The 23088-nt window shown below is 43.7% G+C and overlaps 1 protein-coding gene across 6 annotated transcripts in view; it reads right to left on the bottom strand.

Moving 5' to 3' along the window:
• IQSEC1 (IQ motif and Sec7 domain ArfGEF 1) overlaps window positions 1-20661 on the bottom strand; it is a 356135-nt gene extending 335474 nt beyond the window's left edge. For 2 of the 6 annotated variants that reach the window (XM_074914136.1, XM_074914133.1), the window contains exon 1: window positions 20152-20650. In XM_074914136.1, coding sequence (XP_074770237.1) covers window positions 20152-20417 — 266 coding nt within the window. In that variant the 5' untranslated portion in view covers window positions 20418-20650. Of the gene's footprint in view, window positions 1-20151 lie in introns of all 6 variants that reach the window. The other 4 variants (XM_074914138.1, XM_074914137.1, XM_074914135.1 and 1 more) reach the window with 3 other exon arrangements.
• Between the last annotated feature and the right edge of the window lie 2427 nt (window positions 20662-23088).

A 23088-nucleotide genomic window follows, 5' to 3' on the forward strand; every position in this document is an offset into this window, starting at 1 on the left:
TCCTCTTCTTGAAATGCATTTTTCAGTATTAACAAGGAACACAGTAGTAATTTCTGATTTTGGATTAAAACCACCAGCTTTTCTAAGCAAGACGAGACATTTAGTCACGGACACCCTTTAATTGTATTTCATGCACTATTTGTGATGAGGTTCTCTGAATTCCTTTTCTGAAGGGAGGGAAGGAGAGAAAAGGGGGAGAAGTCTTTGTTTTCTAGGTTGACTGTTCTGGAAGGGTTTTTTTTTTTTTCCTTTCTTATATAAAGAACAAGTTCTTCATTAACGTCAAAGATCCAACACCAGATGGTTTCACTAAAAAGCACTAGCACTATAACTAGGTTTTCTGCACCTACTTTCATGAAACTTGAATTTCACCAACACTCTTGACACATGAATGGCAAAACTCCATCTGAAACTGTGGATGACCCTACTAGCTACATTTACAGGCATCACCTGATACTTGGATACATGACCTGATGCTTGGATCTCCAACATAAACACTTAAAAATGGCGGTAAAGAGTGTACAGCATAGAAAGCTGCAATTCAAATAATCCTGTTGTCAGATGCCATTCTTGGCTACACAGTAATCCAATTCTATTGGCAGCTCAAGCAACAAACAAAATACAGACTCTACAATTCTAATAAATTTACTGTTGCTTTGTCAGCAGTACAAACTACTGAGAGTCCTAGGGTAAAACTGCCACACTTATTAGCATGTCTGGTTTATCCATTTAATTATAAACAAGAGATCAGACAGCAATTCATTTTGCTTTGTTCTGATTTTGGACTGGTTTTGGTTTGGGGGGGCGGGGGGTGTGGTTAAATTATTACATCCATGTAACAGCAAACTTCTTACTACATCCTTCTCTACTGCAGTGTTAGGATTTCTTCTTTAGCATAACCTACTTGTGAATTTTCATTAAGTTCATCATGTGCTTAAAGTGTATAGTAGCAAGACACTTCTGAACTAGGACACTTTCACGGTTACCCACTACTGCAAGTAGCTCCAACTAAAGAAAGTCTGCCCACTTGTTATTTCTTACCAGATTAAAAAAATTTTAAAATAATCAAAAAAATCTGATTCTAAGCATACATAAGAATACCAGTGTACCTGAAATCATTATAAATACTAGTTGTAGAAAAGTGCTTTCCAAGAAAGCAACAAAAAAGCTGCCTTCAACTTTAAAGTATTTAAAAGTCCAAACCCAGAAGAAAATCCAACTTATAAACAGGATCTGGATACTACACAAGAGGATCATTTAAAGGCTAAGGTAAAACTGTATTTGGATGTTTCATGCATTAGTAACATAATCACTGAAAAAAACCAGTGTCCCATGGATTGCTCAAATACACTATAGATTTACATCCAAAAAAATTTTTTTAAAATAAAAATACAGATCTCAGCATAAAATTTCACTATGCCTCATTTTCACTGCCTCCAGTTATAAGTTCTGCCAAATAAGAGTGATCTCTTATTTGTAAAGCTGTAAAAATATATTTTCAAGGAGGGAAAAGGTATTGCCTTTCCAAATAGTATACAGGAAAGACAGTCTCTCTCCACCCCCTATGGTTGCTATACTTAGTAACAGCTATGCAATCACTGCTTATCAAGTCAGGCTACATTTCAAAGAACATGAAAGCAGGATAGAAGTGACATCTTTTTCTTCTGCATAGTGAGAAACATCAAGATTTAGAATAATGATGCAGTCTAGGCTCATTCTCAGATGCAGTAAAAAGACTAAGATTCATTTCTCAACATCTTAGTCACCCAACAGTTTCCTTGAATGGGCTTCTTCCTCAGCAGGCAGATAGGTTACATTAGCAGTGAGTGCACACAGTGATAAGATGGGGAAAAGTAATGCACTCTGAAAATAGGGAGGAGGGAGAGGTGTTTATTGCAGAGATACCTTATTTTTTCCTTCAGCTGTGCTATATTTAGTGCACACTCCAGCTGTGCAACATCCACAGAGTATTTTGTTGGATGAGGAAGGACAAAAGGATATTAATGGCTGCTTTGCTATGTTTGGCTAAGTTAAAATAAAGTGAAATCCAGTAGAGTCAGAAAGATTTCTTTGGTGGTTTTTTGTTTTGTTTAGTTTTCGGATGCTTTGTCTTGTTTTTTAAAGAAAAACTAGCAGGTAAATGGAAGTTTTCTAAATATAAGTTACTGTCCACATTACTTTTATAGAGGGAAACGTGATTTTTTTTCTTGCTAGCAAAGCAAGTTAGTGAGCAGGTCTAGGTTCTTCAGTCTGTCTTCTTACTGCAACGGTTGTATTAATTCAGTTCAAAGTCTATATTCTGAAGAATCCCATTGTCAGAAGCGCAGAAGATAACCCAGCCACCTCAGCAACAGCCCTTTTCCCAGAACAAAGGAGCAAATCCAAAAGCAACTACTGTACACAGAAATAACGTAATTAATAGTTAATAAATTTGTGCTGTGTAGCTACCTTTTGATGTTTATAATCCTGTTTTACTAACAGGAAGTCTTCAACACTGACTTTGATGCTTAACAGTGGATTACTGGTCACATCCAAATAAAAATACCTGCAGCTCTGTGGGTAGTACAACATCAAAGAATTAGATATTGGTGGTAAGTTTGAAAATAAGTCTAAACAACTCACATCCACATGAAGGAAGTGAAAAGAAACAAGTCCATATAAAGTTGTCATGTGAGGCCAAAGTAACAGATGGACCCCAAATATAAACTCCTGGGAGCTTAGGAAAGCTTAGCAAACACAGAAAGTTAAATTTGGGAGGGGCTGTCTGTAGCGCTTTTAGGAGCTAAGCAGAGTAAGCACAGAAGCAAGCTTCCTACAGGCACTGCTTTCCAGCTACAACAGAACATGAAACATGAGCTCTCCTCTTGAATGAGAAAATATGCCTCAGAAGCACCAGGATTTACAGAAAGAGCCTCTGCCTTTCAAACAGAAAGAAACTGGCCAATAGAAACATGGAAAACAAGAATAAAGTCATCTGCTGTCTAAATACAGCAGTCACTGAAGAGACCATAAATTAAGTGTATAAATCATTCGCTCTTCTACCTGCGCTGTCTGGGGACATATATTGAGACTTCTTTTAACACACTTAGGAATATCAGAACAACATACTTTTGCTGCATATACATATGCCAAGAATGTTCAACTGCTATATAAGTACCTAACTCCTCTCTCTGTCAAAATACAGATACACATGTGGCAAAGGATCATCACACCAAAAGCCAGCTTGCTTGGGCACTCCATCCATTCCTACAAGAATATTATAAACAAAATTACAGGACTTGATTAGCAGTCAAATGTTTACTAGAACTACATCAAACATACAGAATACCCTCCTCACTAGCATAATAAAGAACAGCCTCAGTCAGGGGCCTAAGAAAGACCAAGCAGCAAATGCCAAAATTGAGCACACGATGGCCTGGAAAGGGGGATGTTGTTGTTCTTTTCACAGTCACCAAGACAACAAGCTAGCATCATTAAATCCTCAAACATAAGACACCCTATGTGGCATGCAAGAGTATTCACATGCTTCATATGGACTGAATCCATACCTGGGACATTAAGTAGACAGATAATGTGATAAAACACACATCTCCAGCAGAAGCCCCAATGTCTCTTTAGCTTTACTTTGCTAGCATGCAATTAGCACAAGAACAAGACACACATACATCTGGAGTGGCCTTGGAGTTGCTATCCCTCAGCTTGCACGCTTGAGTAAGTCAACAAGAGCTGTTTATTTTAGTAGAGGCAGCAAAGCTCTTCAATGCTGCATCTGCTTTGATAATCCTGTACTGGGATCAAAATTTCTATCAGAGGTACCTCTGAGTGATTCTTCTAGTTTTAATCCTCTCGTATTTTACCTCCTTCTCTTTTGCTGGTTTCAAACTTGCTCCATGGAGTCTCCCTGCCCAACTTGCGTACACTAAGCAGGATCTCAGCCCACACTGACAAGAGGTCATCCTGCTGACGTGTTTCCCAGTTTGAGAAAAGGATGCTGGGTTTCAGATATACTTAACCAGGACTAGAAGCCAGGACCTCTGACATTAAACACGTTCTTGCAAAGATACTTAAGCTAAATTCACTCATCTGTGACTGGAAAATAAAAATGGAATTTATCAACTTTAAAAGGCTTTCAATTCAAAGAACAATTATCATAGAGGAGGTCTCAAACTGCAAAGCTGCAGCCAACGTGTTCAACCATTCTTCATTCACTACATTTTCTCAAGTGTATTGAGGAGAGCAATAGTAGCTCCACACTTCATAATAAATACAAAATTAGCCAAGAGAACAACTTATCTGCTTGGACAGCATTACAAGCTTCACAATCCTCAAGGCACTGCAGTTTATTTTGGCTATTATCACCCCATCCCAGGCATTACTAGTTATTACAACTTAGCTGTCTATTTCAAACAAGTCAGACTTCTAATCAGAGATTCAGGTTTTTCTATCTCCCAGGGTACTACCTAATATGTGGAGATCAAGCTACCCTCCCTGCATTTTCATTACTCTTTGGAAAGAGGAGCAACCTGCTTAAGTAAAAGAAAAGTTGCTGACAAAGAACTCAACTAAAATCAGTATCTGATAAATTTGCAGAAAGCCACAGGCAGCACACTTGAGTCTTTTCTGTTACTCTCTCTTTTTTAAAATAAAGGATTTTAATTGGTGAAGATAATATATTGGACTCCAATTATGAAGACAGACTTCTTGAAAGAATCCCATTATTTGGAAAAGAGGATCTATAATAGTTAAGAGATCACTACTAGCGATCGTTTCTGCCTGAATTAAAATTTTGCCCAGTCAAATCTCCACCAATAGGAACATCTATGAAGCTGAGTACAAGGAGTGAAGTGAAAATCCTGTGCTCAGTTGAGCAGGTAACATAGGTTTGAGATATTTTGTTGGCATTTCAGCTACCAAGGAGCATGGTAACTAAGAACTGAGCTATTTGTCTCTAACTGGTCTTTTTAGTTTTAAAAAAGGTTTTAAAACTTAAGTTTTAAAAGGAAAGCCACTAAATAGCACATTTTGCACTCAGCATGGCAATCAAAGCTATTGAAATATGAGAGAACTGTTTCACAAAGCTTTCTGGATTCCAAATTAAGTGATAAACCCAACAATCCAGAAGTATATTTCAATGGTTTGGTTCAAAGTGTATTCAGTATTAAGCTGTTTACAGTTCACAGCTGTTCCTCAGAGGAGACACAAGAGCCCCCTCCCCTTCAACTGTGATTACTGGCCAGTCTCCTGTGGACTGGATTCATCCCCCAAATTACAAAGCATTTCACACCACTTTTACTTATGATTTATTATTACAATAGCAGGCTGCTAAACTTTCACAATGTATCCATTTATCCAGAATACAAAAGCATACATTAACATAATGCATGAATATTGACAAAATTACACCTGGACAAGCTATAATATTAAACAAAGCTCTGGTGACCTTTGTCAGTTACCTCTATGAAGTTAGTTACATGTGCTGGTAATATCAAGATTCATTGCATAGGTTACCATAAGGAAAGTATATTCTTAATTAAATAATATTACTTAAAAGGGACTCTTCATCTAGTTTAAATAGGCTTAATGATTTCCTTCACTCATAGCAAGATAGCTCACAAAACAGTTTAAGAGGGTCATGCCATGTCACACAAAAAAATCACTTCTGATAATTTCTTAAAAATCTAGGAAGCACCTATTTTTTAAAAATGTTCACATAGCAAAAAGTTGCTTATAACAACAACAGCCTAACAGGAGTAAAGATACAAGATTCAGCCTACGCACTACTCAGTAGACAAACCAGTTTGGTACCTGATTTATGAGCAGTTTTGCTTACTCTAAAGCACTAAGTTCCTAATACTGCACATAGCCCTCAGAGGGAAGTAAGGGCAAGGAAATGGGCTTTTCATGGTCAACTACAGGTGAAGATCACGGCTTATGTCAGCAAGTTCTGTGAGATATCATGTTACATAATAAGTAAAACTCAGTGCTAGAAAGCATTTTCCTAAAGAAAAGTTATGTAACTGCAGTGTAGTTAAAAAAAAAAAATTATACTTTCTTGCTTTCAGAGGGAATAGGCAAGAGAACACACAACCCTCATTCTCCTGGTTAGGAGCTACTCTTATCAGATACATTTGAATAGAGGTAACACTGCTGTAGAAGTCTTAAGATGGCTGCAAAAATGTAGGTGGGGAAAGTCGCTACCCAGCATATAAAACCCTATGAGATGAAAGCCTGATATCTATTTTTGAGCACCAATAGCAGCACCAGTTCCTCAGTGATGAGTTCTGGAGACTGACAAATTTATACCATCTTAAAGTTGTCACTATACTGAGAAAGAGAGCAGAGACCATCGAAAAAAAGATATGACATTTTTTCCTCTTCTTATAAGGATTCTTGGTTTCCTTTAAAGTGTGAAGTTCAGCTGAAGTACTGAAGATGCTTAACTGCCATTTAGGTTCTAAGTCTACTGCCTAGATCAGATTTCAACACAACAGATACAACTAAGAAAATGTGTTCACACACATTAGGACTGCTATCTAACTTCATATATACAATCCAAGTCTCAGCTCTCAGAGGTCAATTTCTGCCCTGGGCATGTGTATAGGCTGAAGGGGAAAATGCAGAATACAGCAGGACTTCATTGTAGAGTACATCTTATAATTACAAACTGTTTCATGTTACCATGAAATTTCATCTATTACTCAAGTTAATACTAGACCAGAGACTGTACAGCTCAAACACTTGTGCACAACCAAAACCTCCTTTAATCACATACTGCTATGAAGAGATTTCAGCACTGAAATCACATTTTAGGATTAAAAGCAACCTGTGCTGCTTAACAGACAATCCAGATTCAAGTCCAACTATTCCTTTAATTAAGCAGCAAAGACAAGGAAATTTAAAGAGTATAACATCAGCAACTGGGGAAAGCAGAAGCCGCAATTAATTTCCCTGCCTCTCCTTCATCAGGTATCAGTTTACAGTTGCCTGAACGTTACCCTCTAATTAAATACTGAGCAAGCACACCAAGGTGTGCTCCATCTACAGTAGAGAAGATTTTCACAGAAGCCTAAGACTGGCCCATCAAGTCTCAAGTCACTGGAATTAAATCAAGGGTCACTAGTTATTGCTCTTATTTAAGAAGTCTCACATACCTAATGTGAGGGGGTTTTTCATAGAATCGTAGAATAGTTTGGGTTGGATGGAACCTTAAAGATTATCTAGTTCCAACCCTCTACCATGGGCAGGGACACCTTCCCCAAAGGTTTACTACCCTTTTAGAGTTTTCTTTGCAATGCAAGCAAGGAGTAGCTATCAAATTACCCCTGCAATCTCAGAAGAGTCTCAGATCATTGTCTTGAAAGTTTTCTTCCCAAGCTGTTTGGGAAAAAGTTCATAGATAACAAGTTATTGCACTCAGACTGTCATTGTGTGGTACTAACCCTTCTCCCTTCCACCACTGTATGTACACCTCCAAATACTTGATTAGCACATTAATCCCACAAATACAAGTACACAAGGCAGCGTGAGCATTCCGTGTCAGTGTAAACATTGTACTAGCACTAGTGTTACAAGCTTAGTCAAACTAGAAAAAAGTTAGTTTTCTCCTTTTCTCCAAGACAAAGTCATTCTCTTAACACACGACAACCTTAAGCACTCAAAAAGTGTTGGACTCAATTAAAAGCTTAAAATAGAATCAAGCCTGAAAGCTGAATATAGATTTTACCTTATTCAAATCTAGCTAGTTCATTTGCATTAGATCACAACCCTACCCCCTGCATATAAATACCTCACTCTTCAGGTCTCTAAATCAGGGAGATCAACACAAGAAAAGACTATGCTATAGGAAGAGGGAAATCCTCCCAACTATTCACTTCATAAAGGTAAATATGCCAGCAATAGGAAGGGTCGAACATAACCATTTTACTTTTCTGTAACTAGAGCCTGCTAACTTCTATGGCACTATACAGTTATCTAAGTTACATTCATGAATTAATACACAAGATGATATAGGCCATTTTTGTCTTTTCTAAACATCAAGACAAACATAAATGTTTCGTTTTAGCAGTAAATTTTACTAACAAAGTTACACTCATAGTTTAAGAATCACCATCCATAGTCCTGTCTAAGTCAAGCAGAAAGCTAAGTAACAAGAACAATAGATTACAGCAGATGTTCTTTAAAGTGTACACACTTTCCCCCAACTTGAAAACAAGATCAATTAAATGCTTCTGCTATGGGTCTATACATAACAATGGAATACAAGAAAAGTCAAAATACACCTAATTCTCCACAACAAGGAACCATTAATCATAATTCCTAGCAGTGAATAAAAACCCAAAGGATATTCCTGCCACTGTGAATTCTTGCTTTACTGTCTCCATAAGGACCTCTAACGTAAATAGCCCTATCTGCTCATGAACAAAGGACACCACTGCAGAATCTAAAGAAAGCCAGTCTAAAATGCAGCACATACATAGAGCACACCACACACCCACCCTGGGGTCCATGGTGCAGGCAAAAAATGTAAAATGACTATATATCAAGTTGGTTTGGATTTGAATAACAAAGCTTAAATTTCATTTCTGGAGGAGCACGTCTGCCTCACTACGGAAACTATTAAGGGAACAAAAGACTATCAAGCAGAATGTAGTCTGAACCAGTTTCTACTTTGAAATCACTGGTGAAAGGAAGATGAAGTGAATGTAGCAAGGTAAGCAGCAAGAATGAAGAAGAATGATAGCTCAGCTCCCTGCAATCCCTCCACTGCAGCCCTCGTGACCAGAATTGCAAAATCCCTCTGAATTTAGCACAATTACAACATCCCAGCTGCATTGCAGGGTGGGAGATTAATGCCTCTTTGCAACCCTCCCTGGCCACGTGATGCATGGCAACTGTACATGACCTGGAGCAGTCACCAGCACCAAAGACTCAGACCTTTTACTTCAATTATATTCATAGAGTGCAAGCGGTACCTACACAGTTTAGCTGTTAACACAGTATCAGAGTGCATGAACAGAATAGATGTAATAGTTACCTCTGCAACAGGCTTGAGTGAACATGAAATTCCAAGAAGCCCTTAAGGCTCAATGCTGTATGTGCCTATCCTAAAAAGAAACCATGTTAAAAGAATACTGTTATATATTACAATACATTAGAAGTGATTTTACTTGCTTTTGGTTTGCCAAAAATTCTTCATTCTTGTGAAATTTAACTTTCTAAATTCAGAAGTGTCATACAAGGAGATTAAAACTGCAGAATGATGTGACATGCTTGAACGTAAACTGGAAAACAATCATTTGTCTAGAATCTCTCACATACATCCTTGACATTTGGCTGTATTTCTAGGATCATTAATAGAGTGCAGAAGACAACCAAACAGAAGATTTTTATATTCCCCAAGCATGAGCAGAGAACCATTACATCTGTAGAAAGACAGTGAAAAACAAAATGTTGCTGCAATGAACTTTCAGACTAGTCAAGTGAACAGAGGTCACGTTCACCTCATACTATTAAAATATTCAATTTCTTATCTGTAACCAGCCCCAACTAGATATTGAGGTCTACTGATTCATGAGTGTGCGGTCCACTGCCAGAAAGAGCCATGGTCCGGTATTGCCCCTAAGCAGCAGGTCCAATCCAGCAGCAGGCAGGGATTCCCCTTCAGCTCTTCCCTGTGAGTGCGGGGGACCACTGTGACAGAAGAATTGCAGACGTTCAGGCTGACACTCTCCATTTTCACCTTCATAAAGAAGTTTCCATTCCACTGTGCCTTGTCTTATTATTTCAGTAATTGATTAATCACTGCTCTCTTAATTTAAACGCAGTCAGAACTTCAAAGAGATTCTTCTTTGGTTACAATAGCATCTCCTAGGCATGACAAATAATCATCTCTGAGTAATCCTAACCTGGAGACACTCCATTTTCACTGTAGCAGAAGCCAAGCTCCAAAACAACTCAGCATTGTTATACAAGGATCCTTACAGTGTTCACCTAAGGCTGATGAAATTTGCTTGCTGTTAATTTTAAAGACTATTTCAACAGTAAACTGACCGAGGAAATCTTAAGGACTAAAGAGTCTTCTGTACTATATAGTAGACCCAAGCTGGATTTCTCCTCCTGCTTTCCCAAATTTTAGAGAGCACATGTGGGACATTGAAACCTTTGAAGAAGCAGCATGTTGGCACCCCAGGTCACCAGCTGATTAAGCAAAAGCAGTAGACACCGCTCAATTCTTTAATTCAACTTTGAATCAAACAAGCAACTAGAAAACTAAGTGCCCTCTGTAATTAACTTCAGCTTTCCCACATCCTGGACTACAATGATCCCTGTGGCACTCCACAGTGGGAAAGTACAGGAGCAAACTAAAATCCTCCCACAGGAGCTGGAATTTGATCATAAGGTAGCAGAGGTCTGAATGCAGCAAAACAAAGGACCTGTTTTACAGAACTCAAACTGCTTGAAAACTAGAGGTGGGAGAAATTAACATAGGGTGGCACAAATAGTAGTTCTAGCATCATTCTCAATAAACTGAAAGCATAGTCAAAACAACTCAGTTTGCCAGTAATCCAAACTTCTTCAAATATACAGCTTGGTGCATACTAGTTCAACACTGGCAGCCAGGAAATTTGGTAGGAATTTGTCTCCTGTGGCAGCATCACTTTAGAACTGGTTGATGACTGCCAAAACTGCTACACAAGTCCATCCACACAGCAAAAATAGTATAGCAAATGTCAGCGAGAGGCTGCCAACATCAAAATATGGTATTCTGGAGACACCAAATATGATCCTGAGATGATTGTTTGTACAAATGCACACCGCTAGTACAAAGTTCAAGAAGTGGGTCATTATCTCACCTTGATCAACAGTCATTTCAACACATAGACCTCATGCTAGTCAAGTTTACACCTAAATTTTAGAATAAATGAAAAGAATGCAAACACAGTTGTAGAAACTAAGTTGCAGGACTAATAAGCCATCTTCACAGTAAAGTGTTATTCAAGTGGTTAGAAAATAAAACTGGCTAGGAAAAACAAAACACACACATTAAACAGGGAAGTTCTTCTTTTCCTTAAAAACTATGTCCACAAGACAGTGGTCTACATTCTGTAAGAAAGGGAAGGGGCTTCATTAGCCTGAAGATTTTCCTAAGTGTCCCAGGCCAAGACCCTCCACAACTCTGAGCCTGTCCCTTCTACCATGATTATCAAGTAGCATTTGACAGTCCAACTTGTCAGTTAATAAACTCTTAGGGCAGAAATCAGTTTGCAGAGATGGGTACAACTAGGTCCCACAGCCTGGGAAAAGTGCTTACTGTTTGTCAAGCTGGGCTTGTTAACAAAAATTCAGTCCGTTCACCCTCTATCTACATGTCCCAATGCCCCAAAAGAGTAATTAAAAGCTCCTGAGTGGTCCACACCACCTGTAGTTATTTTCAGCTACTAGAAATCCAGAAAAGATGGAGAAACCCTGACAAACACCACCTCCCAGCTGCATCTTAAATTCTGAAAAAGGACAGGAGGATTGTTTCCCCACCTTCCTTTCTCTGCTTTATTTGCCCAATTATTCAGAATAAAGTGCTATTTCCACTTTGTAAATCCGAATTACTGTGGTGCAGTTAAAGATGTATTACATGTATGTCTTTGTCTCTACTCATGGTTGTCAGGGAAGTCTGACTAGAAATCTTATTAACATGCAAATAATGTATACTATGTTTCAATCAATTGCTATAGAGCTACTCAGTAGCAGTGTTTTTCTTATCTAGCACAGCAGTAAGACTCATTCAGTCTACGCAGAGGGCTTACAGCAGAGTAATTTATTTTCTGTGTATATCTTAAAATGGTACTATTTGAAAAGGAAGTTTACCTCTGCACTTTTAGACACTAGAATAAAAAAAAAAAATCCTGAGAGAAGTCTTCAGCCACATTCATAGCAGCCCTTCTAATGCTTTGGAGAGATACAAAGGTAATAGAGATGCTGCCATTCAAAACCAGATTCTAGACTATATGTGTGTGTATATATATAAAAATATATATGTAACTAGACACACCGCCACCGGTACGCAATTTAAAACCAAGCCAGCAGAGGGAGCAGAAGTCACTGAGACCGAGCTGCTGCTGGGGATGGGGGGAGGACTCCATCCAGAATTACAGTTTGATAAACAAAGAGATACATTTACACACCTAGCTGTTTGAAGAACATAACGTTTTCAGATTCTGTTGTGAAAGCTCTTTTGTTTTACAGCCCTCACCCTCCTAAAATATTATGGCCACTTTTGCAGCAACATTATTAGTTTTTCCTTACAGTAACCATACAAATAACATCATTAAAAACAAGTTCGTATATAGCCATGAAGGAACCCAGGATTTTAAAAAGCTTATTTCAAGTGTGATATTTAATGCAATAATTTTTCACGCAAATCTCTGGGCAACCTATTAAGAAATGATTGTTAACTTTAACATTAACTTGTCCACCTGTAAAATAGCAATCATCAGTGCTTAGTTTTGCCAGGGCAAACAACTGGTCACCAGATGGAACTAAAGAAAACACCTCTTCTGTCCTTAATCACAACACCACAGTAATGGCCATAAAAGGGTAATAATTATTATCCAGATTTCTAGCTAGCACAAACCAGAATTTCTCCCACTGTAATGCAGTAAGCTACAGCAGCTGAGGATTCCAGTATTGGGAAGAAATACAATGAAGAATCTGCAGAGAAGCCCCCTAGCAAAGGCGGGGGGAAGCAGCCCACATCAAAAGCCTAAGTCCTGCAGAATGCACAATCATAGACTATCTCTTCACATCATGCTGCTCTACTGTACCATATTTCTAATTCAACAATTCTGCTGAGGAAAAAAAATAGCACAGTTCGGCAAGGATACAGGCAGAATGAAATTATGACAACCTCATTCACAGGCTCACTGAGCTACAGTGAAAGAGAGGAGCACTGGCAAGAATAGCCTAAAAGTATCTGCAGGCTGCAAAACACAAAAAAGGTGGAATTAACATGATAGAGAGGGCACGAGTAGGAATGATAGGATCAAATTAGAATAATGCAAGTGCAGGCTGCATATCAGGAAGTACTTCTGGCCTGCAAAATCCACTTACCTAAGCAGCTTTCCACACATCCCCCTGGTGAACAGCATGAGATTACCTCCTTGCCACCTGCATGCAGAAGGCAGGAGCCCTCGGACAGAAAAAGGCTTTAAGTATCAAACACCTAACTCATCGGGTATAGGATGCCTACTTTATAGGCAACTCTTTCCACATTAGGGACTGTCATCCCAAATGAGCCACAAACTCAGGGAAAAGTCAGTGTACTGCGATGCTTTGCAGGTCTGGACAGCTGTACCATACAGGGGCTCACAAAAATCAAAGCTGCATCAAAACTGGAGGTGCAGAGGAAGGAACTGTGGCTGTTCCTAACCAGCCTCACACCCTTAAGAAAGCCCTGGAGGAACCCATGTACTTCTGCAACTGCTCCATGCGGAAACTCGGCATCCAAAGGCCACAGTCTGGCCTGCAACACTGAAACCAACACAGCAGTTCCAGTTTAGCATCACTGACCAGCACATGAATAAAAGCCACTTAGTTTTACTGGGTGTAAAAAATGAAATTAAGCTTTTTGAGATGCCACTTGCAAGAAGCCTTTAATAATTTACTATTTAAATTTCAATAATTTTCTCCCCCTATCAACATGCTATAAGAAAGCACCTTGAAATACCTTGTCCTTTATTCCTCACAGCTTCTGTAATCTGCCATTGAATAAACTCTTCCTACAGATACTTCTTTGACTGTGATGTATTTTGCTTCAAGTTTCTAAAAAAGCTGCAACTTATTTTTGCCAGAAGGAATCTTCCCTGAGGACTGATGATTTGTCTTCCTACGCAAATAACTAGGCCAACAAGACTGCAAGTCAGGCTCAAAAATGTGTATGTCTATACTTGATTCTCCCAAAGGTTTGTTACTTCAAGCAGGTAAAGACAGAGTTCAGCATCCCTCACTCAACAGGAAGCCAAGTTCTTCAAAAGCACTGTACTTGGCACATTTGTGAAGAACAGGTCTGCTCCTGCTCCCCCAACCCACATTTCTATGTAGTTGTCCAGCACCATGTTTCTAATAACATTTTTTTAAATGTACCTTATTGACAAATAGGAATTACTACATTGGAGATTACACTAATTTTTAGGACTGACCCAAGAGCCACTGCCTTACAGCTAGAATACACTGTTCCAAACTTACCAACTTTTCAGGAGCAGTTAAGGACACAATTGCTGGAGTTTGAGTACCTCTATTTCACTCAGGCCATCATGATGTTTTCTGGTAATAACTAGCAGACCAAGATTCGGTTCTTCCTTTACAAGCCTCGCATAAGAAATGGAGAACAATCAGCATGCTGCTGACCAACTGCATGCATATAAAGCATCATATACAGGCTTGGGTTTGGAGTGAGGTGTTTTGGAGGAGAGGGACAGAGATCTTCAGACATACACTTGACTCATGGTCATTAGAGCAGGTCCTTGGCTCACTGAGGACCTAGGATCCATGAACATTGCCAAATATTTTCCACAAGCAGATCTTTGGAAGTGCATTTGAATTTCCTGGAAAGCGAATTCATAAGGAAGAACACCAAAGGACTAACCATCATGAGAATGTACTTTGCTCTTAAAATTCAGGACACAAGAACTCAAAAGTTAGGAAGCTCCAAAGTTGTGTTCCATGCCAGCACAATAAAAGGCTTCATTAGAGAAGGGTTTCAGATCCACAGAGTACTTACAGTTTTTTATGTCTGCTTTAAATGGGACAGACTCCATTCCAAGTTTTGAAACCATCTTTAAACTCATTATGTTATAGGATGGGTTAGTTTCCACTGCAATGGTTTTCCTCTCCCAGAGCAGCATGTATTTTTGCTGATTTCTTTTATGGGCCATATTTTCTCTCCCTCCTTGATTTCCTTGATACCAGAACACTATTTTGTCATCAGTGTGCTTTTTGTCCCCCTCTCCCCCCTTGTTCTATTAGTTATACAGTACACACTGGTTTCCAAATTAATTTGTCTTTACATATTATCATTTAGTATCTGCTAAATGTTAAGCTAAGTACAGGAATTTGCCAGTACTTCAAGAGATCCAAAATAATTTAGTTTGCAAGTTCATGTCTTATTACACATCTTCACACTATTGATTTCCTACAGTCTGCCAGAACAACAAATGCCCATTGTAAGAGATGCTCACTCATCTGCTGATGTACAAATCACACCAATGATGCTGAAATGAGTGCTTCAAAAGCAAAAGCACTTCCTTCAGTGTCAAATCCTTATTCTCATAGCTCTGTAGTCATACTGTTCCAGTTAAGTATAAAAAATAAAATGAACAGAATTGTTTTCAGTTATTTGAAGATGCAAGTTTACATTCTGCCCAAACTCAGAATGACAGCATCCCTCTCTGCTGCAGGACTGACAGAATATGCACTATACTGTAGTAGTAAAATGTTAACTTTGGACACAAATTGTGCTTTCCATGTAAATATATTCTTCATAAACAAAATAAGCTAAATAGGTAGAGGTATGTCTTTTAGTAGTAACTGCATTTCTATTGCAGACTTTTTCCAGCAAGTCTATCAGTCACAAATCACACTTCCCTACAAAGCTGATTGAGAAAGACGACCCAACAGAAGCACTTCAGCTACATCCTTATTGACAAGGAGGCAGATAAAGCAAAATCTTGCCCAAGCATGAGCATACTTTAACAGATGCTGATACCACTACTTCACTAAAGCAAACAAAAATAAGCTGCTGTTCAAGTGTAGCACAGGCAATGAAATAGGATTTACGTCATATGAACAGTCTGTCTCAGTAAAGGACATCTCTGGAGGGGGAAAGAAAAAAAAAAAGTCAGGCTGGTCTCTATACTAATGCAGCCTGTGGCTTCCTGCTGAGGCTGTGTGCATGGGCAGCACTCAGTGGCAACAGCGACACGCAAAGCCACGAGCTCGTTTCACGTAGGCCATAAAGCAGCCTTCACATGTGACTATCACCAGAGCAACAACTTCCACTTACCAGATTGCACTAAGTACACCTCAGCTGAGACAGAGTATCTTCTAAACACAGTGAGGATTTCTTAAAGCTCTGAATTGTGACTATTTTCCCCCTGGAGAACAAAGCCAGTCCTCAATTCATTTAAAAATAAATCAGTCAGGCCAGGCACAGAATTTAAACTGAGTTGCAAACAACAACCCTCCAAGATTGTTCTGTCTTAGCAGACAATTACTCTCCACCTCCTGCTCAAACTCAGACCAGCACTTTCGCATTGGAAAAGCAGCAGTTTTTAACTTGATGAGGTGAAGTACAAGTATCACTCCCTAATCTGGTAACATGTGAGTGTTGCATTTTTAGAGCTGGAAAAACTGTACTTGTATTGAGAAGATCCAGTACATTTGTTTTTACATATGTACACTAAAAAGTGCATTACCAAAACTGATGTATGGAACTTGTCTTCCTCACACCGAGGATCTGAGTTTTAGAAGTTCTTGCTGTTTTCTCAACTGTTAAATGAAATGAATTAACTGAAAATTAGTCTTATGCAACTTAATGAGTTAAATACCTATTGTTATCTTTAACATGCTGATTCATTACATCTAACAAAGCTTTGTAATCAACTAATTATCCTCAATTCCACTTGCAGATTTTAAGGTTGATTTGCACTCAGCAATTTACTACAAAATTAACTGAAACAGGACCCAAACCTTTTTTGGTGTATCCTCCTTGCAGGATAAGGAGCACACCTGCACCTGCTAATCCATCCCTCTGTTCTTCCCTCCCTCAGATAGCACCAAAATTCTCTTTCTACTCTGGTCCTTTTTTGGGAAGGACACAAATCAGAATATTTTTACCTTACTGGACTGGTGTTTTTTTCTTCCAAAAGTCTATTACAAGGCTCATTAACAGTTCTCCACAAGAGATCAAGCTAGAGAATTTCTACAAATATGCCAGCTTTTCAAAGTTATTTAAATATTCTTCCCATTGCAATAAATTAAGTTTCAGGACTTTAGGGGTTTTTTTTAATTTTTGTTTGTTTGGGGTTTTTTAAGATATCTTTTGTTAAGTATAAGAACCAACCACAATCACATTGTCTTGTAGAACATTTCCACGCTTCCTTTCATATCACACAAGTAAACCACCACCTGGTAGTATGAAAACAGCTGTCTTGACACTACAGTGTCAGTGATCCACATCCACTTTACACAGGTTGAACTGCTGCAGAGTCAGGAGTCTAAACAGTTTAGAGGAAACCTATTCAAGTCTCAAGGCACAAATCTCCGTGTATGATGACTTCCTAGAAGTACTGATTTCTTGATGTATTTGACTAAGAGAAGCCCAGTTTCTTTTAAAAAGGATTCCAGTCATTTTATCTTTGCAGTACTGAAGGATAAGGAAGAGCAATGTGGTGTCACTGCTGGTACCCGGGCCCAAGGCACTTCTGCTGCCTCTGGAAGGAGAAGATGGGGAGGTCTGTGGGCAGGAGGGAACAAGCTGGACATGCCAGTTCACATGCTGCCTCTCCCCTAACACCAGAGATCCCCAAAGCAAGCATCACTGACATCTGATACTGGGCAAACAGGGGATCCTTAGTCCCCACCCAAACATATGCAAGGTGCATATGACACTTAATTCTGGGGAAACAGACTGAGCTTCTGGATGGGAAGCGACAGACACCCAGAACCTGCAGGTTAGCTTTTCAGAAAGCCAAGATAACTGAGACTGGGAGAAGACTCTAAGACAAGGGTATTTTATATTTTCCAAGTTGGAGACTTCCTCCATCTTTTGTATCCAGCCAGAAAGTAAACCGATCCTGTGGCTGGCTTGTTGCCCCTGCTTCCAGGCAGCTGAACCCCAGCAGCCCCTGCCACAGCCCCCACCCCATGCAGCCGGGGAGCCCACAAGCAGCATCCACCCACCCAGGCAGGCAGGGTCTCCTGGAGACAAGCAGGGAGGGGGATGACACCAATAGACACGGGATGATTCAGGGGAGCAGTATTCCTCAGATGAAGGTGGCCCTGAAAAATCTCACTCCCCACAGATATGCACATGGTCAAAGGGCCCTGCCCAGGACCAGAGTCCCGAAGTCTCCCAGCTTCCCCACTAAACCCTGCAGGCTATGCCTCAAAGCAATACAACTCTGCCATAAATATCCCAGATTAATTCTGATCCCAGCATCAAATCCACTTAAGAGACTTAAAAGCCTCCAAGTCCCGGGAGCTGCCTGCCCAAAGAGGGCTCCACAAATGAGTCTTGGGCTGGAGAAGAGAAATATTATCAAACAAGGCAAGTCATTTGTACAATTTTTAATAATGTCTTTTGCAAGAGACAAATGGGACAAGATAGCGGAGCTGATGTCTTGTACTAGAAGCGCAGCCACAAAAACCCCCTTGGGTACTGGGCATGGATGCATGGGGTAGGATTTATGGAAATATTCCATACTTTCTGGAAATAGCTCTTTCTCCTTACGGGACTGATGGTTAAATGACAGCATACGCTCTCCGGTTTGTTTAAGGAGCTATTTGCTTCGTTTTCACAGAGACATCTCTGTTTATGAAAAAGCCTAAAATTGTTACCCCAGTATCACCAATAAAAACGTCTTAAGTGTTAACGCTCTGACAGCGAGAAGGGAGCCGGGGAGGGAGGAGGAAGAGTTGTTTCCCTTCCCACTCTGCCACACCGGAGAGGGGCATCTAGAAACGGGAGCGGGCAGCGAGTGCCCTGCGGCGCTTCCACGCCTCCCCCAAGCCCCCCAGCCCGCCGAGGGCAGCCCACCGCCGGGCCCCGCCGTCAGCGCCGCGGGGGCACAGGCCGCCCGCAGCCGGGCCGGGCTCCGCGGCAGCTCCGCGGGCTCGCTGCTCCCCGCGGGAAGGCGGCGGCGGCCCCGCCGGGGAGCGGGGGGAGCCCCTAAAGCGGGGCTGCCTCGGCCAGCGGCTGCCCCCCGGGACGGCAGCCCCAGCCCTCGCTCAGGCGGGCGAGCGGCGGTCACTGCCGGCTCGCCCGGGGCGGCGAGCGGCGCCTCCCTGGGGCAGGCGGGGGGCTGCGCTGGCTCCGTGGCGGAAGAAAACCGCCGGCTGGAGCCGGGAGTTTATTTATCAATAGAAGGAATCGGAGTGCACCGGGTTACCGACAGCCCGTTGTGGTGCACCAGAGCAGCGACGCGGGCTCTGAAGATGATGCGGTGCCTTTCCCACTCCGCTCAAGTAAAACTAAGTCCTAAATACTTTTCCCTAAGTAGAAACACGTCGGGTAAGCGCCACGACTTTAGTTATCGCTATTCTTGAATTCCTGTTACTTAAGAATCGCGCGCAATTAAGCAGCTTTCCGTACGCTGTAAAGCAGCACGAGATTAATTACAGATTACAGAGGCTGGAAATAGATGCAAAGGCTGGAAGCGACGGCGTCTCCGAAATGGGCGAGCTCGCACGGGCACGAGTCAGCCTGCGCGGTGGCGAGCTGCCAATGTTTACTGACCCCTCTTCGGGTCACTTCGCTTGGCAGCGAGAGCGCGGGCTCTCCGCGCTGCCGGGGGTCCCCGCACCCGCCGCGGCTCGCCAAGCTCGCCCGGCGGCGAGCGCGGGGCATCCCCGGCGGGGGCACCGCCACCACCACCACCCCCCGCGCCCCCCGAGGGGCGAGCGGCTCCCCGCGGGACCCCCCGAACCCAGGCCCCGGGGAGAAGAGCAGAGCTCGCCCCGCTCCTCCGAGCGCCCCATTACTGCTGCTCCGCCGGGAGGGCGCCGTGCCCGGGGCAGCCCCGAGCGCAGCGGGCTGCCGGGACCGCGGCGGCGGGGGGCCGAGACGGCGGCAGAACCGGGCAGGGGAGCCCCGGCCGTACTGCCGCGGCTCGGAACTCCCCCGCCCTGCACCCCAGCTAGAGAACCGGCCAGGCACCAGCACCCCGAGAGGTGAGGAGTGAAGCAGCTGAACCCCCACACACACACACACTCCTGCGCGGCGAGCAGCCCAGAGATGTCTCCTAGGCACACACCGCAGGGAGTCCCGCGGTTTCCCGGGGGGGCTTTAGGAAACCGAAGCCAGGAGAGGAAAGGGAAGGAAAGCCCCGCTACAGTAACGCCCTCCTCGAAAAAGGGCAAACGAACCCGGGCAGCGCTTACTTTTCGTGCTTTGCGTTTTCCTGGATGGCGCTCAGCACCCCCGGGTACGCGGGGGGGACGCCCTGCTGGAGCCTGCATGTGGCCAGGTGCCGGTGATGCTCGTCCTGGAGGCAGGCATTTTCGTGGTACAACTTGGCCACTTGCTGCTCCAGCTCGTCTATCCTCCGCTTCTGCTTCTCCAGCAGCTCCTGCTGCGTCTCAATAATCTTGTTCAGCTCCTTCAGGTACTCCGCCGCCTTGCTGGGGTTCTCCGCGGGGTTCTCCATGGCCTCCCCGCACCTCTCCCCCTCCGAGAAGCAGGTGGGGGGCGCAGGTGCCGGCCAGCCCGCTCCGCCGGGAACTTAAGCGAGAGGGAAGAAATAAATAACCCGCCGGAAACCAGCCCCCCTGCCAGCTCGGCTCTTCCCCTCCTAGAGCCGCGGCTGCCCAGGCGAGCGTAGGAGCGGCGCGCAGCGGCCCCTGCTCCGCGCCGCCATTGCTGCCGCTCGGCTCCGCGCCGCCGGGCGAGGGCAGAGCCGCGGGGCCACCGGCCGCTGCCCGGAGCCGCCCGGCGCCGCCCGGGGCCCCGCCGCTGTCGCACGGGCGCTGTCCCGCCCTGCCGGGGCCGCGGCCGCCTCAGCCCGTCGCCAGGCAGCGCCCGCGCCCCCGCGGAGCCCGCAGCCGGGCATGGGCGCCCGCCCGCCGCCGCCGCCGCTCCGGAGCCGGCTGCTCGCCCGGGGCTGCCGCCGCCGGGGATGCGCTTTAAGTAGCCGCGGCTGCCTCCTCCGGGGGGCTGGCGGCCCAGGGGGCTCGGCGGAGCGGCGGCGGCGCGGAGCGGGTCCCCGGCCCCCTTCCGCGGGCGCGGTGGGCGCCGCCAGCCCGTCCCCGTCCCCGCGCTGGGGTGCGGGGCGCGGTGCTGGGGAGCGGGGCAGGGCCCGGCCCCGGGGCGCTCCTGGCCGCCCCCCCGGGCGTGCGGAGGGGGGGGGGGGGGGAGTCGGGTGGGCCGTGCGGGGAGCCCGGCCCGGCGGAGCGGGCGGCCGGCAGAGCTGCTCCCCGGCCCCTCGGGGAGCGGGTGGGGATAGCTCGTAGCACCGGGGGTCGGCTCCTCCGAGGTGCGGGCTCTCGCTGCGCGCCCGCAGTCAGGCCCGGGGACCTCCCGCCTTCCCCATCGGCAGCCGTGACATCCGCAGCCTCCCCCGGAGAACCAGCACGGCGGCCCGTTAAGGTTGCATCGAGGAAAGTTGCTGGGATTTGGGTCCTGCCTCATCCCAAGTGAATGCGTGTTGGGAATGCTTGTGAAAACCGGGAGCAGAAAACAGAGGGACAGATTGCAGGGAAGAGGAAGGTGAAGACGTGCTTTTCTCCTTCCTCCCTTCCTCTCAATGTCTCCTTAATTTTTTCTCATTTTTCTGCCTGTTCTCTCTACCTTTAAACTTTGCTGGTTCTCAGTCCGTAAAATTTTCTTGGAGCAGTTTCTCCTGCTGTCACTAAAGCACAGACCCTTTCCTCCGGCGTGGGCTCTCCCTAGGATGTAGGTTTTGGGGTCCGGCTGATTCGGCGGAGCCGGGCAGCGGGGGGCTAACAGCGGCCGTGCCTGCTGGAGGGGCTGGAGTCTCTGGGCTCTCCCCGTCTGACCTTGGTGTGAGGGGTTGAAGCTTTTGGAAGGGAGCTGCGAAGGGGAGGGTGTACGTCCCAGCTTCTCCCCCCCGCCTCTTGCTGCTTGCTTGTCAGTATGGAGGAAAGGGGCATGAGGGGAGCTCAAAGCCTGGAGGCACAGAGGTGGGTCTGGCAATGTCCACATCCGCTCTGATTCCAGGTAGAAGTTACCGGCAAAACTGTTACAAAGGGCTGTTGTGACTATCAAAGTGACTGAAGCATGAAAGGCTGATTTCCAGTCCTAGTGGGGATCATGAATTCACATTTGAAAAGTCTTTGGCTGCTCTATGAAGAGGCCAAGTTTCTTTTCCAGTAACTTGACCAGTATTTTTCATTGGAATTGTTGAAAATATTTTTTTTTTCAAAGTAGTACTTGTTTAGAATATAGTTGATGAAGAGCAGTTTACTCTGTGGAAAGAAATGCTTATCGCCATGTCTCTGAGGCAACCTGCACAGTAGTATTTGAGGCAGCTAGAATATTTGTCAGGGGTTAAATCGATAAATAAAGCAAGTGAATTTGCTTCCTATATGCAAAATAAAATGCGAAGTAAGACACTCAAAACTCATTAATGCATCTGCAGACAATAAAAGCTTGTTAAGCATTTCACAGAAAGGACAGCTGAAGTGGAGCAGCAGCAGTTAGTACAACTAGTATCTGTTTGAAAAACATCTTTTTAGGTAGAAATTACTGACTTCATGGGACCCATGCAATGCTGCTAAAGAGGCAGGAGCTGGTTTAAGTGTGATTACTTTCCTCCTTTAACAGATTGCAGGAGAACTCCTCAGTTCCTAGTTTCATGGCAGAGTTGTGTGTTCAGTGGCTTACAGTCTGGTTAGATGAGCTAACTGAGGAGTAATAGCTTTTGAAGGGGCAGCTTCTCTTTTTTTCTGGTTGATTTTGGAGGGGTTTTTGAGAGGATACCAATAACAAGATAATGAACTTGACCTGCCAGTCAGAAGCTAGGCTGCTTGTGCTTTCCCATAGATGACATGGAGAAAATCAAAACTACTGGAAACACTTTTCCCAGAAAAACATAAATAAGATTGAAAAATACAGTAAGCCCACAGAAATGCCCTCGGCTTGGCACCTGGCTTCCTGGACCATGTTACTGATGTGTTTTGCACGTTGTGGTCACTCAGCACTCAGGAAGGATTACTCTGTCTGAGGGGATTGCTTCTGGGAGCCTCGGAAGGCCGGGGTGCTTCATCACACTCTGTAAATTAACAAGAAGAGGTAAACTCAAAAGATAAGCATATTTGTAGAATCAATAATATATTCAATCTCTATCTGTGTGTAAGACA

The sequence above is a fragment of the Athene noctua genome, chromosome 10 (assembly GCF_965140245.1).
Source record: "Athene noctua chromosome 10, bAthNoc1.hap1.1, whole genome shotgun sequence".
Lineage (NCBI taxonomy): Eukaryota > Metazoa > Chordata > Aves > Strigiformes > Strigidae > Athene > Athene noctua.